A 16,879-nucleotide genomic window follows, 5' to 3' on the forward strand; every position below is an offset into this window, starting at 1 on the left:
CGCAATGGTCTGCAGGAAATCAATTATGTAGGTACATACAATGTTTTGTGGGTTATTTAATCTTTATTGTGTTATAGAAGAGGTCCTGTCAGAACTTGTAGCTCAAGCTACTGGTGCCCTTTTGCAAGACATTTTAATATTTCATTAGAAAAAAAGGTCTTGTTTGTTAGAAATGCTGCACTTTTGAGAAAAACTGTTCTGCTCCATTCGTCTATTTCTTGTGTCCACTCTACTTCATACAAAATTCCAGTTTCTCCCAAACTCCCAGAGCAGGTTTGGGCAGTTATGCTGTTTACCTTTCCTCTGGCTCCGCCCCTCTGCTCTGCCACTTCCTGATCACCTTGGCCTGTTAGAGGTGAGCAGGATCTGAGCTCACACAGGAGCAGGAGCAAGTCCCTAAAGACTGGCAGTCGGATAAAATTTCTCCCCTTGAACACCAGCAGCCAATCGTCAGACTCTGTGACTGGGACAAAGTCCTCTTTACTGAGTCATTTAACTCTCCCTCGCTCCCCCCACACCATCCCCCCAATGGTTTAATGTTACACCATCTGCGAGACTTTACCTGTCCAGGTGAACTGCTCCGCTTAAAGTGAACGTCGCTCATGAAGCCATGTAAGTATACTTTCCCCACTCCAAGTTGGTTTTTTGTATGTGTGGTTGTTACTTGTCTTAAATGCTGTTATTTGTCAGTAGTAACAACAATTTGTTCCAGTGCTGATCTGTTTTATTTGCATGGAATTCATTTGCACTGAATCCTGTATGAGTGTTTACTTCACATGCGTGTAATAGATATAGGGTGCCTATAATGACGTTGTCCAAGTAGATTTACTGTTACCTATGTGTGTGATTGCTAATCTCAGCGTCTCAGTGAGTATTCACTGCAGTCTGTGCTGATCCAGTGAGCCATTCTGATATGAGAGACACTTCACAGAGCTTTGCATCTGCCTGCAGCTGTTCTCCCAGACTGAGGTGTCAGGTCTGGCTCAGACTCATCGTGGAGATGTGATATAAACTAAGACAAAACATACACACACAAGAGAAACGCAATAATTATATTACTCTGTTGCTCCGCATCTCATATGTTTATTCTAAATGGAACAAGATGTGCTGGAGTTGAAAAGTATAGAAAATAGTAGTAAGTTATGTGTAATATATGTAGAGGTATGAGTAAATGACATATGATGTGTTTTTTTCTCTGATATTTTATGTGAAAATCATCAATATTTGCTTGTTTTATGCTGTAGACATACTGATTAATTTCCACAGTTTTCATGTGAGTGGATGTGAAACAGATGAATAAGTCAAGGGGGAAAAAAATGGCTTACTGGAATTTTCAGTGTTTCAGGGACATGTCTGAACACAACAGACTATACAGGATAGCGCGTGATTGTGTGTGTGTTAGATTTGTGCCTTTGTTTGTAACACCAGACTGCCTCATGTTTATTTGTGCTGAGTGAGGCATTGATCTAGTATTTGCTTGCTATTCTGACTTATCTGATGAACTGATATGTTCAAGAGTAACTTCTTGTTCAGCCCTCCCACTCTTTGCTGCAATTGTGCTGGCGAGCATGGGCCCTGGGATTGTGTGTGTCAGCCTTTGAATGAGTTTGTTTCTTTACATGAATCACAGGGCAGTTTGTAGTCTTGACAACATGACACCACACCTGCTACAAACTGGGCCAGTTAAAGGTCTCATTGTAAAAAGGGAGATCTCTATACCTTTTTTGCCTTCAAACAGGTGACAGTAAATTCTGAAAGTATCAAAACACTCGATCCACAGGGAAAGACAGCCCTCTTAGAAACTGTGTCTTTAAACGAGCCGCCAGAACTTCAGTACTGTTCTGTACAGTATCGCTTCTGTAGCGCTACAGTGCCGCTACCAACAAATGAGAGCGGACTGGGCTTCCTTGGGAGAAAGACAGGGTAAATACAGGTATATTCAGAAAAATAATGTGTTTTGAACATTAAAGCATGTAAACATGTTCTGATAGAAACCCAAAATACAAGTATGAACCTGAAAATGAGCATGATATGGGACCTTTAAAAACACATGGCATGGATGTCAGTATGTTAAAGCATAAAATCAAATTTGCAATGATTAACAAACTAGTTATGCAAAAGAAGTCTGTGTGACATTTAATGCTGCGTGCTATTCTCACATGCAATTGTGTGATTTGTCTGACTGTGCCTTTTGAGGGTGTGTTTGTTTGATTTATACAGATATGATTTGATTTTGTTGAATATGACTAGTGGATATGTACATAGCAGCATGCTAGTTGATTGTGGACAGTGCCGACGCAGACACATTTACCTGGTCACTGGGTTGTTTTTCTCACGCAATCGTTAGGAAAAGGAGCTGACTTGGCACAGGCTTGTATCATTATAAACTTCTCAAGTCCCCCCAGATCACAGAGGAGTAACCTAAGAGCGAATCAACAGCCCTATTTGCATAAATGTGCAATGTGTGAGGAAGAAGGTGTAGGCTATCTTAGACAAACAACTCTCCCAGACCTCAATTGTTGAAAAAGCGAACACTATTGTGCCGAAGCTTGACGTCACTTTGGTTCAAAGACAAGGAAACACTTTTAACTCTGTATTGTATTTACAATCCAAACATTGCTTTTTCTTTCGCTTTGTGATCAAAAGTGAAATAGAATTGTGGACAGAATGCAGCCAAACTCAAAACCTTACACCTCTCATGCTTGTTAAATTTAATGGAGGTGTAGCTATTAATAAAACATTAGTAGTATGTAGTTTAAGGTCCCATAAAAAGTGAGTATACGAGTATGAACCTGGAAATATGCACCATATGGACCTTTATGCTTCAGCCTATCAAATCTTTTTGTCTCTATTGAGCAAAGAGCAGGACTGTTATTGCAGTGTTGTCTTGTCACTTCACTTGAGTGTACTGATGCTCCTCAGGCATGGGCGTGTTTGTCTGTGAGTGGGTCTGTGTGCGCCTCTACATGTAGGTACATGTATTTAAGTGCGGGAAGGTGTTGCTATTGTGTGATCCTCATTCCACACACAAATGAATACAAATGGTTCCAGTCAGGCTGTAAGAAGAACGGTGTCATCCATTTTGGTGGCATATATTCTGATCCTTTTACTATATTCTTTTTTTGTTAGTCTGGTGTTAATGTTTCTCTTTTAACACCAAAGTCTCCCAGGAGAGAAGAGAGAACAAACTTAAAGGAGATTATGTTATCCTGTTCAGATCAGGAATTGGCTAGAATATAAACCACCTTCATTTTTCATTTTCTTTAACTTTGAATCACTTTTTTAATATTTTTCTGCTCCTGCTGGCAAATATTTTCTCTCTCTCCGTCTCTTTCTGTCCCTGGCTTTGATCAAAGTGTTCAGCTCCATAGATAAGCCCAGACCTCAGACGCAGCAGGTGCCACAGTCTGTGATGAATCAGCCATGTTACCGCAAGCTCTCAGTGGGAAAGTTCATCTTTATTAAGACTGCTCAGCCTCTTCTTATTAGCCATCCCATCCCAGACACACCAAAGACACGGAGCTTATATGGCTGTCACAACTAGCTGTGCGCCTTCCTCATACTGCTTATGTAAAAAGAAATGAGGGCAGCTTGTTTGTTTTGACAACTCAGTGGTTACTCAGTAGATTTACTTGTACGTGTGCGGCCATATTTGTCGGCATTAGCATATTGGGATGCACATCGAAGTGTATTTTATTGCTATAGTTTTATATGGAGCATGGGTATGTATCCAATTAAAATAGAACTAGTACTTGGATTATGTTTGTATTTTGTGGACTCCAAACCCAAGTTTTGTTCCTGTTTGTTGTTGTTGTTTTAACAAGATCTAGTGTCTCATTAAGCAGCCAAAAACCCAATAGTGGGTCCAGAAACAAAGCTTGTAGAGTGCCAAGAAGATGGCTGTTGCCAAGGTGACGTGTGTCTGACTGAGCCCATCTGTTCGTGTCCATGTGCTCGAGGAGCCTGCCTGTTTTGAATATGACGTGTTCTCTGGCACTCTTACAGCGTCCAGCTCAATGTAAACCTGTGTGGCAGTACACAAAACAAAATGCAGCATCAAATCCTGTCACATCTCACAGCAGTGACGTGTGTTTGTCATGCTGTACAGTGAGCGAATGCTGGAGACTTATCCGTGTCTATCTGTCGCTTTTCCTGCTTCTAGAGAAGACATCTCAGGTGGTCGATATCACTTCTCTGTGCCAACAAAGGAAATCCAACGAACTGAGAAAAAAAAGAGTTTGCAGGACTGTTGTTCATGTGTGTGTGAAAGAGAAGCTCTGCTCTGGCAACACAGTTTATGAATATTTTCACACCCTGTTTACTTGACATGAGAACTGCCTTTCTTCAGTGGTGGAAAGTATATTCACTTCTTTACTTACAGGTGCCATATCGTGCTAATTTTCAGGTTCATACTTGTATTTTGGGTTTATACTAGAACATGTTTACATCCTCTATTGCTCAAAAATACATTATGTTCCTCAGACTGTCTGTCTGAATATACCTGTAATCTCGCTCTGTCTGAAACGTTCTGTTTTAGCGCCTGTCTCTTAAAGCCCCTCTCCTGAAAAAAAGCCCAGTCTGCTCTGACTGGTCAGTGTTTCCAGGTCCTACACATCTGCACTCTCTGCACCATCATTGCAGCTAGGCAATGACTAGTTCCACCTCAACCAGCTTTCACAATGTATGTCATGTGTCATGTCATATACACTATAAGCTAATAATGGATCAGTAATGGGATATTTTACTGCACTACCAGTACTTTTACTTACGTTTGCTGATGATACTTTTTAGGATATTGAATGCAGCGCTGTGGCTTGTCTTGGAGGATTTTTACATACTGTACTATATTATATTCCTTTTCCCCGTATAGTATCCCACAGATCTCTGCTGCTGATGACGTCCTCTTTGGATCCAACAAGACATCCTGGGTCCAAATGAGTTTCCAGGAGGAGAGTATAACACCTGAAGTTGCCATGGCGTCGGCTCCGCCCCTTTCCCCCTCAGACTATGGACTGTTGTCTCCACCTCCTGACCTGTGCGCATCATGTGGCCACAGCCACCAGCTGGAGGAGAACCACGAGTACATTTACAAAGACGAGGTGGACGACGACCTCATCTGTCACATTTGTCTGCAGGCGCTCATCCGACCCCTGGACACGCCCTGCGGACATACCTACTGCAAGGAGTGTCTCACCAGCTTCCTGCTAGAAAGCGACTTCTGCCCAGTGTGCCGCACACCCCTCATGCTGCAGAGCTGCAGGAAGCCCAGCTTGCTGGTGCACAAGCTACTGGACAAGCTGGCTGTGGCTTGCCCCTTCACTGACCATTGCTCTGAAACTCTGACTCGTGGTGAACTGGAAGACCACATCAAGAGCAGGTAGGATGGAAGAAGCACAGCTTGATTTATTCCAACGCTCGTACTATAAAAACAATCTGTAGCTCATAGGATTTGCAGGCCTACAATCAATACTCTAATTAAACTAGTAAGCAATTACTTTTACTTTTATTTTTTTATTTCTCTCCTATTTACCCTTGCTATCTGGTAAAAACTACAATGAACTGCAGTAAACACACACTCTAGGTTTCCCACCCTCCTCTTCCCATCGCCATTAACCCACAGCTACAGTCCCAAAGGAGTGAGTTCTTCCTCCAACCAGGCTTTCATCTAAACTAGGCCCAGCTCCTCTGTTTATATATCATTAAAAGACAGTACTTTGGTTTCTCTCAGTGTGGATCTGTTTTCATTAACGCTCATTAACGCTCCCCTAGACCAAAGGCCTCTGGGATAATTAGTGGATCTCACCACACATCACACACAAGCAGCAGAGTGTTTCCCACTAATTTTCACTTTATAAAACTTTAAAAAAGTTGTGCCCTTTTCCTTGCCCCTTCTCTCTGTCTTATTTCCCCCGCCACATACAACCACTTTATATGCTCCTTGTCTTTTTACACCTTCCATTCAACCCCACCCTTCCCAATATTCTCCACATTGCTCCATTTTTTCCCCCCAGCCTTTTCCCTCACGTAGTGTGAATGTCATAATGAGGTGTGGAGCTCTGAGGCTGACTCCCCAAAGGTTTCAGCTGCTCTCCCGTAGTTAGAAGGTGTTATCTGTGGAAGTGAAAGGCCACATCCAGAGGGATGATTCTACACGTTGTGTGCAAGAATGTGAAAAAGTTATTAAAACAGTCACTTCCACATTTATATTCTCTTCACTTATCTAGTCCAGTGATTGTGACTAAACAGTGTTTGTTTAATAAAACTGGTTATTATGGTTGGCTTAGCATTTGTTGAGTTTTAACATGTGCAGATGGTTGGATTAGTCAACCAAAAGTGGGACTTTAAAACTGGGGACTAGTAAGCTTCCCATTTCATACCAAAACTCTGTGTTAGCTTCATTTAACCATGGTCACAAATGTCTAAACTTACATGCTAGATGGTTTGGTAAGCAGAACCATCTAAGAAGCCATCATAAGAAATAGGGAAATGGGTTCGGAAAAGGGCAGGTGCACTCAAAATATTTCTGGCAGGTGATTGTCTATCAAACTTGTGCCGGAGTTAGTCAGGAGAATAGTGAAAACATCTTTTCTATCTAAAGACACCAGTGCCGTTCTTTGCTCTTCTTTCAATGAAGAAATATTCTCCAGTTCTGATAAAACTGATGCTATTGCAGCATCTACGTTAACCTCTTTAGCCTCCATTGTTCTTTTGAACAAACAGTCGCCTCTGCTTTTTGTTCCACATGCATAGCTGCCAGTAGCTCTTCACAGGACAGTGATTGGTCAACGTTTGACGCCAGACAAAATAGATGTTAATGTGATCTCAATATCGTGAGTGCATTGATGTGACGTTGGGTGGAGGGAGATACGTCCGTCTGGCTGACATATAACCAGCGGCTAGCTGTCACTCAAGAGGACATGCCCCTAATTATTCATACACTTTAACCTCCAATGAAATAAAAACTAGCCTTGTACAGCCCCCTCAGTGTTGTCATGGAGATATGACCTAAACATACAGGCTTGAATGTTTTTTTTTTATAAATAGGTTTAATTATGCTGTGAAAATGGGCTGTTTGACATGGGAGTCAATGCGAAATTGCCCTATTATGAAACTTCCTCCTATTGGCCATTCAATGAACTGCGAGTTTTCGGCACTTCCATATTTGATCAACCAGGAAATCGCTGTGGTGGGGGCTTGGTTGAGAGATATATTTACATCTTAAATATGACAGGAGACTCTCTGTGTCAGATGTGTTCTCACTTACTGGAAATACGACGTTTGGTGATAGACAGGGTTTGCGATTTGGTCATAAACAACGGGTCTCCTGCCATTCATTAGATGACAAATTTGGCATTGTCTCTTATCGACAGAAGTTACTGAATCTCATCGTCTCTCCAGGTATACACTGTCGTTGCTGTAATTGTGTAAACCACCCTTCTCCCGTTTTTTCCCAGTATCAATGAGAAAGTTAATCAACAAGCCCCCTTGCTTGCCGTGAATACATTAGTCAATGAGCGGCTGTATCCACACATGGGCTCACTCTGAGATTAAACAGTCTTTGTACTGGGAGGGTAAACACCCTTTGATGTCCAATCCAACTGATTGGGACATTTGCATTCTCACATAATGCTTCGCTAGATAATTTCAGGATTGCAGTGGACGTGTGAAAGGGGCTATAGAGATACACTTCAAAACAGGGGCTTTATGTAAATTACGCTGTTCTTCCCTGATCTTCATCTGTCTGTGGGTATTTTGTTGGCAGTGGCCCTACCCCAGAATCTGGCAGAGGGTCAGGAGTTATAATGACTGAGACAGTCACACCATCTGGTCAGAGATGATTTCATACTCATGTAATCATTCATGACCTTTATTGACCTTTTGCTGTAGAAATTGTCATTCTGGACACAACAAGTGCAATTAAGAACAAAATCTTAACCATTTGTTGAACCATATCTTTTTTGCTTTGCTTTGTTACTTTGTCCTATAAGGGCTTGCACTGACTCAGCCAGAAAGAGCCTCCCCACCCACTCAGGTATTTTCTGCTTTTCAGCCAGTTACATGTAGCCACATGTGCCGCTTAAAACATGTTCTCTCTGCTCTGAATGTCTCTCACTCGTATTTTTTTGTGTTAGTCAAATTAATTTACCCAGAGCTCCATGTGTATGTTTTACTGATGTTCTGCCTTGAGCATGGTGGTGTTTCTTTTTTTTTCTTCTTCCTCTTTTTTTGTGTGAAAATGTACTTGTTTTCAAGTACACTTTCAACGCCCACAGGATTTCTTCAAAGTTTGTGTTTATATTTAGAGAAGAAATGAGAGTCTCTGGCAGTTACTATGATTGTATTCTGTATTAAATGAGGCAGTTACTTTTCTATGTGACCTTTGTTTGTATGAGAGATACATACAGAAAGTCAGCCTTGGTGGCAGGTAGGTAAACTAACCTGTTTTGCTATCCATGTTATTCCTAGCCCCATGATACTTGGCATGACGTCTGGGTGCTACTTCTGGATATTCCTGTCATTGAACCAGCTAAGTGATATGCTACAGGTGTCTTCCCTCTTCTTGATTTGATTTGTCCAAGAACTAAATGATGTGGAAATACAACCTTTCACATCTTAAAATGGATAATGTGGTCATTCATGCCCCTTCTACTACCAAAGGGTGGAAGGACGACCTCAAGAAGTGGGCCAAGAATGCAGTAACAAACTAAGTTAGCTTAACGTTAGCTAAGATGTTATTAAGATGAGGGATAAGATTGCGGCTGTACCACATATTCAAGCTAAACTAGATTTTTGTAATGGGGGCTACTGAATGGTCCATAGAGCATTGCTACTTGAGACTTCCACCGGCAGAACTGGCTAACTTAACTTGAATGGGGATAAAAAATTGAATCTAGTGGCTCTTCTTGACTTTCCAAATGTTAATAGGCCGAAAGGATAAAATTCTGATAGTAAAATGAGTCATTTCGCAGAGGTCTCAAAAAAACGTACCCACTAATTTACACGTCTCTTTTACAATGTAAGTCAATGAGAAAAGTATTTTTGGGCCTCATGGCATTTCCTGACGTAATTCCACAGTTTGGCCACTGAGTCATTTGGCTTCATAGCCTGGCCATGTGGCTCTTTTCATTTAGGTTGTATCTCACCCCCTGTAACAAAACATTTCCGACCTCATTACGTAAGTATCATTAGCCTACTTAATTGAAGTTTGTTAATTGTGATGACTGCCACTTGCATGCCTCATTGATCAATTAAAAACACTCGGCCCATGGAGCCAACATGAAAACTATTTTTGGTTTAGTACATTTCTGCTGGTGAGGGACTATCTAATTCCACTTCTTCAGGTCTACAACCCATCCTTCTGAAGTTTAAGATGTGACAGGTTGTGTTCCCACATCATTCATTTGAAAAATTCTGCCCATAATTTATGCCATCGTATCATGCTGCTAGGAATACCATGTGGTCATCTCCATCAACAGCTTCTTCTTCTTAACTCAATATTACAAGGCTGAACACACTCATAGCAGATGCCAGGGTTTATACCTATACTAACACCTGTCTCGACTGTCTTTCTATGGGAAAATTTCCAGCTCAAAATATACTGTATCTTTAAAAAATACACACTTTGACTTAACATCAGCATGAGGAATTGGCTAGGAGTAGGAGTAATGAGGGGATTGTATGTATGATTATATGTTATGATGGTGTTTTTGTGAGTGCGAGTCAATGCACAAGTGTATGAAACGACTCCTGTGGGGGCAGACTGGTTTCTGCTCACAAACTGCATCCTGTCACAATCCAATTACATTTCCATTTCCTGCGTGCCCTGTGGTCTTGTCGCTGTGTGCACTGTTCAAATACCGCAGGATAACTTATGCCTCAGTATGCACGCATGCATGCATTAACACACAAACACAAACACACACACACACACACACACACACACACACACACACACACACACACAGATACACACGCAGCCTGTAACCACACTACCTCCATCCATGAAATATTCATTCAGACTGGGTATTTACACCAGTTAAGTGTCTTTCTCGAGGGTAGCAGACAGCTGAGCGCTATGAAAATTGGATAACAGTGGGAAAAAAGGTAAGAAGAGAGAAAACAAGGAAAGGAAAGGAAATGATGCTGAGTCAAATTTGAGGCTGGTAAATAAAATTGGCGTGACTACTTAAGATATAATTGCTAAATGAATATCACTAAAGGGATTGAGGATGAGATTTGGCAGGATGGAATGAAAAAAGATCTGCGACAGTATTTCACATTCAAAGTTCATGTGCAAGCATCGCTCCCTCCTGCTTTGTTTTAACCACAGAGAGAGAGGGTGGAAAGAAATACACGTCTCAAACAGCCTTTGAATGTATCTTGCTTTTTCAGTACCTGCAGGTGAATGCCAATCACTCCTCTGTGACTTCCCAGCTGTAAGTGCTTTCCAAGAACACATTGAACCAAGTAGGGATGCTGGACAGAGTTAACCTTTGTTATCTCTCTGTGCATTTACTTTGAAATTAAATGATTGTATGACTGAATCTATGAATGAATGAAATGTGCACGTGGACAGTGATTCTCTAAAGAATGAATGCAAAACTTATTTTTGGCTCCTGTCGCTCTCCTTCATGACACTCAAAATAACAAGGCTCCATCACTGCAGAGGATATTGATTTGCCGTGTGTTTTGGTCATGTCCGCCCCCCCCCCCCCCCCCCCCACACACACACACACACACACATGTAGGCAGATTCTTTTTAGCGATCAGACCAATCTGCTGCACAGGGAGCAGTCCATCGCTGGAGAGGAGGGGTGAGGGCTCAGAGGCAACATATTTTGCCCCTACTCTCTATCCTCCCCCTTCATGGATCAACATATGTGCAGGAAGGGGGAGGTGAATGCAGAGGTTGTACGTGCGTGTGTTTGTATGTCTGAGTGTGTGCCTGTGTATACGCATGTGAGGAGGGCAGAGCCAATCAGAGCAGCACCAGGTGCCTCTCCCCCCCCTCCTGTCTTTGTTTGGTCTGCTCCATCTCCCCCCTCAGTGGTTTCTGCTGCAGTATAAGTCACAGCCTGCGCTGTTCTCTCTGACATACACACACGCGCGCACACACACGCACACACCGATGGAGACAGACATGCACACACACGCATACAAGCGCAAATCCTCTTACAACTCGCCAGTGCCCAGAGCAGATTAAGGGGCTGCACATCTCAAATTGTATTCCAAATGTGCCACCTTTGCATGGGTCTCCTTCCTCTTCTTCTTGCACTTTCTCCTCTTCCTCCTGTGCCACAACGGGACTTCTGCTCTGCACCTGCTTCTGCTGCTGCTTCTTCCTCCGCTCCGTCTTCAACCTCTGGCAACTGGCCCGTTTGCCTCTGCAGCTGAGATGACCAGGCAGCCAGCCTGAGGCAGAAGAAGAAACTGCCAAGCTCACTCAGACACAGAGGTAGAGAGAGAGAGAGAGGGGAGAACCAGAGGGAAAGAAAGAGACTTGAAAGGTAGGAAGTAGAGGATAATTTCTGATCTGAGAAGCGCCTCTGGAAAAGGAAGTCAGGCGAGGAGGGGGTGGGGGGAGGGCTGGGGGTCAGCACGGCCAGGTTCGGAGAATTGGAGGTGGAGGAGGAGGAGGGGGAGGAGGGGGGAATAGCCGAGGAGAGAGCTCCAGCGCAGAGAGGAGACAAAAAGAAGGGGGAAAGGGAGGGAAAAGAGCCACGCGTTGACCATGAAGGCTCTGTTGCTGCTGGTCCTGCCCTGGCTCAGCCCAGCCAACTACACAGACAATTTGGGCAACCTGCACATCCTCTATTCTGAGCTGTGAGTACAACACTCAGCGTCCTCCTGCATCCTTTCACCAACATCACCTCATCTCTCCATCAAGAGTTCATATCAGTTGCTAATATGTTATTGTGCACTTACATCAGCCGTTTGTTTGTGTGTTTGTGCAGTACGTCCATGCGTATTTGTGTGCAACAAATAATGTTTACATTTGTATCATCACTTTAAGAGTTGCAGTGTGCCTCTGTGGTGTAAAAATGATGATAGAATCGCTTCCTAATGTCCTGCTTATTGGTTGTTGTGACACTGGGATGCAGTAGAGCTGTGCTGTCCAGGACAGTTTGGATGCTACAGCACTGCAGCATGGCATCTATCTCTCTCTCACTCTTGCTCTTTCTCTCTCTATCTCTCTTTCTTCAGCGGCATGTGTGAGTGTGTCTGTGACTACTGTATTGATTTGAGCAAAATGTCAGCACGAGCTTGCTCACAGTTGTAGGCTTTATACACTGTGTGTGCGAGAGTCGCGTTAAGCATATGGATGGTCGTAACCACACTGTGTTTGTTTTGTGGAATAGACTTTCACCTCAGCATTAAACATTCATAGCAGGCTACTTTACTACTGCATCACAGCTGTTCAAGCCTTTTTAATCTTTTATAATAATGTCATCTAAAATAACCCACCATCAGTACATAAAACAACAGAAACCATAAATACACACCTGTTGGTGCACACTTCCACAGCCTTTCCTTAGAATTGATATATGTTTCATCAATAGGAATGGTTACATCACCATTAAAACACAGATGCACACACGTTGGGTATTGTTGTATTTTGACACCATGGAAACAGACCTCTCATGGGGTGTGTCAACATCAAGGCTACAACTAAGGATCATTTTTCATCATCTCTTTTTTGCCATGAATATGAAGTGTTTAGTGAAAAATGAGATCTTTTTATTGCTTGTTTTGGCCAAATATATACACTTAATTATATATAACACAGAACAGTGGTACATCCTCACATTTTAGAAGTTTTTCAGTCAAGAAAACAGCAGACAAAATATCCTCTTTTAAACCACACGATAATATATGTTACACATACTGTATATACGTTATCTCCTTGGCTCCTCTTCTTCTGAGCTGTGTTTCCTGCGCTGTATTGGCCCTCAGACGCTCTTTGTGTGGGAGTTAATGTTGACTATATTCAGCAGCTCGGTGTGAAGCCAGGGCTCTCTGATCCCCAAGCTAGGCTACCGCTCGTCTCTCCAGTCTGACGGAAATGTCCCATTATACTGCATGAATACATGGAACAATGGAGCGCCTCGCAAATCCCCTCATTTCATTGTATGCTCTCTCCACTGAGTGGGGCTTTAGCTCCTGCAGACACCAAGAGTCCATATTGGACAGCGGTCGATGCCAAAGAGGAGAAGAGAGAGAGAGAGAGAGAAAGAAGGGTGATGCTGGACTGAATGGGTTGGAAGAAGATGGCATCCTTACATTTGATTATACACAGGAAAGAATGGGAGGAGGATGCAATAAGGATGGAAATGGAGTGGATGTTCGGTACAGCAGGGAGGAGAGGGGGGAGATAGGAGTCACGAGGGTATAAGGTATCTTCCTGAACCATACATACAGCTGCCACGGTGATGGCACCAGCATGTCCAGTATGTGGGTAATTTCAGTGAGGTAGCTTTTTATATAAAATTTTCAGATTTTCCCACCGAATACTGACAGTCTGTCTGACAAAGAGTGGGTGTCGGAGTGTGTTTCTGTGTGACAGTGAGGTTTTTTGCTGATTATGACATGACAGGGAGAGAAACCAGGAGCAGACAAACGCGGACGTGGTGTTTTTCTGCCTGGCTAGAGAGCAGTGGCACACCATTTGTCTTTGTCCATACTGTTGACAGGAGCAGCCCCCCACCCCCCACCCCCCACCCCCGTTACCATCGTCTCTGCCTGGCCTGCCTCTATTTTCCCTGCTTCCTTTCTCCCTCCCCTCCTTTTCTGATTTCTTTCACTTTATGTGATTACTACAGTGAGTTTATGTTGCGTGGGAAAAATGAGAGTGGCTGCAATCTGTCTTACTCACACATAAATGAGCGTAGGCTTGTATACAGGCCATATTGGCTATGCGCAGGGTGTAGATGGTACTAGCAATGCAGGGTGGAGAGTAAATGTTTCTCTGTGATGAAATGCTTAATACGGTTACTGCCGTTTTACTCTGTCAGCACCAGCCAATAAAAGGGCACACACAGGAGCGCACCTAGATTGTGATTTTTACTCCTCACACACTAACACACACACACACACACACACACACACACACACACACACACACACACACACACACACACACGCACACACACGCGCACACACACACACACACACACACACACACACACACACACACACACACACACACACACACACATACACACACACACACACACACACACACACACAGGCACACACACAATTAGACTTTGCTTATTCCCTCCCCTAGCCCACATGGCTTCCCCTGATGATCACAGTGCAGCGCTGTAGAGCATTAATGATTAATCTATGTTCTGTGCTGAGATTTCTTAAACACTATGATTTGCTTAGCTTCCGTCCTTTCAGCCCTCATCTAGAAGGAGTTTGATCACCAAGGACTGCGCGAACTCCCAGCGCTCCAGACATCTTCGGCATGGACGCATTTTAACAGGATTAGCCACCCGGCCGCCACACACTCGCTGGATATGAACAAGACGAGTGGTTTGTTTATGTCGGGTCCACCTCGAGTCAGAGGCAGTGCACCGTGGCATGCCCTCTTTGGCCTTGTGGCAGTTTCAAGTGTGTGGCAGGCTTCACTAATTAGACTTTTTTTTTTGGGATTAAATATTAATCCCTGTTCTGTGGTGAAGCAGCTCTCACTGTCTCGTTGTATCTAGCAGGACAGAAATAGAGAGAGGCTGGGGGGGGGAGATACAAATCAGACTACTTCCTACCCTCCTGATAAACTTGCACAGCTCTCTGAGAGGAGCTCAGCTTAGTTTCTTTACATTGGATTTACAATACGAAGCACATTTGGTGAATCCGTCATGGGAGCATTAATATGCATGGGTAGTCAAAGTCAACAAAATACACAATCAAGCATGAAAGGAAACACGGGGCAAGGACACATGTAGAAGACGCACTAAAGTTGTTTACATATAAATAGACGAACGCATTGAGCTTCAAATAACACAAATTTGCATGAAAGTACACACGCCAAAACACACTATGTATAATTGAAGAGCGCACAGTGCAAGTGTAACAGTCACAAAAGAACAGATCAATTATGTATGCACTCATTTATTCACAGAAGTGAGTAGCAGGTCAAAGTGTATACTTTAGCACAGCCTTCTTCTCTGATGTGTCTCTGTTCAAGCACAAATACTGTATACCAGAAAGCAAGACAGACAGGAATATTGTTACTGTCAGTATGCAAAGATGGTTTAAAGGTCCCTAATTATGCTCATTTTTACGTTAATATTTGTATTTTGGGTTTCTACTAGGACCTGTGTAAAAAACAACAACACATTTTTCATAAACCGTCTGTCTGAATACACCTGTAATCACCCTCTGTCTGAAACTCTTGGTTTTAGCTCCTGTTTCTTTAAGACCCCCTCCTGAAAAAGTCTGCTCTGATTTGTCAGTATTTCCAGATGTTCCGCATCTGCTCTCTCTGTGTCTCTGCACCATCATTGCAGCCGGGCAATGACTGTAATGGTAGCAGCACTTTCTACTAGGGTTGGGACTTTAACGCGTTAATTACGATTAATTAATTACAGGAAAAAATAACGGCACAAAAAAAAAACCTGCGATAAATCGCAATTTATTTTTGCGAACGTTGCTCATTACACGAGTTCCCGCCTAGCCCATAATACTGACGCACTGAACACAACATGAGAGAAATTGAAACCGATGAGAGGCAAGATGATGAGTTGTTGCTTGGTTTAGTGGGTGGAAATTTTAGTTATAAAAAACTACCAAGTAGAAACATCGACAAGATCACGATTGTGTGCAAATTGTGCAAGAAAGAATTCACCTCCCACCGGAGCTCTTCAGCCTCCGCTACCACCCCAGTGCTGAACATGTTGCAGCTAACGTTAGCAAAGACAACGCTCCTAGGAGGGACTGTTATTAGTTATTATTAGTGCTCACTGATAAAAATAAACGTACATTTTGTTGTTTAAACTCATTGTGTCTATTCATTGATAAAGTCATATACCAAAACCCATTTAAATTGAAAGATGTTGCTTCTTGTGTCAAATATTGATATGCGATTAATTGCAATTAATTAACTACAAAGTCTCTAATTAATTAGATTATTTTGTCCAACCACTACTTTCTACCTTTATATAGTAGTTGGGACATGACTGCTCGTTTCTGAATACAGGCTGTGTGCATGTCTCTGTGTCTGAGTGTTTTTGATACTTTCACAGTATTTATATACTGTATAGAACCTTTATATCTGTCACAGGGAAATTATAGAATATAGGACCCTTAAATGTACGATAATTGTTTCCACAATGCCCTACTTACTCAGCCATATCACTGAAGTTGTGTGTATTGTGAAAATAGGTTTCTGTTAACCTTTGCCTCTTGCTGGCTCAAAGTCTGGCTGGTGTTTGGGGTCTGTGAGGCGTGACATGTTTAACATGAAATATTTCTACAGTCTCCTGTCGGCAGCAGGCTAATCTGTAGGAGGGGATCCATATGGGCATCCTGCAGAGCAGAGGGAGCCAGCAGAGTGTAACTGACAGCAGAGAGGAGAGTTAATCTCTCACGTGAACAGTGCCCTGCTGAGTACCAGGGCTTTGGGTTCGGCTGACCAGTGCTGGCTGTGTTTCAGGCGGTTGTACAATGGCACGTGGAGGCAGGAAAACCAGGACACTGCCAAGGGCTAGCGTGGCATAGAGCGAGAATTATAGACTAAAAGGTGCCAAGAGCAATGTGGGACAGCAGCCCAGTGGAGATTCTCTATGATCATATACTGTAGTGTGGAGGGAATCACAGTCAGAGATGTCTCCACGTAGTATTTCACTGCAGGGCTGTTGAGGTGAGCATATGT

The 16,879-nt window shown here is 42.9% G+C and overlaps 1 protein-coding gene across 2 annotated transcripts in view; it reads left to right on the forward strand.

Annotated features, from left to right (window-relative positions):
* Positions 1 to 383: 383 nt before the first annotated feature.
* The window catches only part of lnx1 (ligand of numb-protein X 1), a 40,246-nt gene continuing 23,750 nt past the window's right edge, over positions 384 to 16,879 (forward strand). For both annotated transcript variants that reach the window (XM_083939215.1, XM_083939216.1), the window contains exons 1-2: positions 384 to 612; positions 4,871 to 5,377. In XM_083939215.1, coding sequence (XP_083795341.1) covers positions 4,935 to 5,377 — 443 coding nt within the window. In that variant the 5' untranslated portion in view covers positions 384 to 612; positions 4,871 to 4,934. The remainder of the gene's footprint in view (positions 613 to 4,870; positions 5,378 to 16,879) is intronic.

Source organism: Echiichthys vipera (assembly GCF_963691815.1).
Source record: "Echiichthys vipera genome assembly, chromosome: 3".
NCBI lineage: Eukaryota > Metazoa > Chordata > Actinopteri > Perciformes > Trachinidae > Echiichthys > Echiichthys vipera.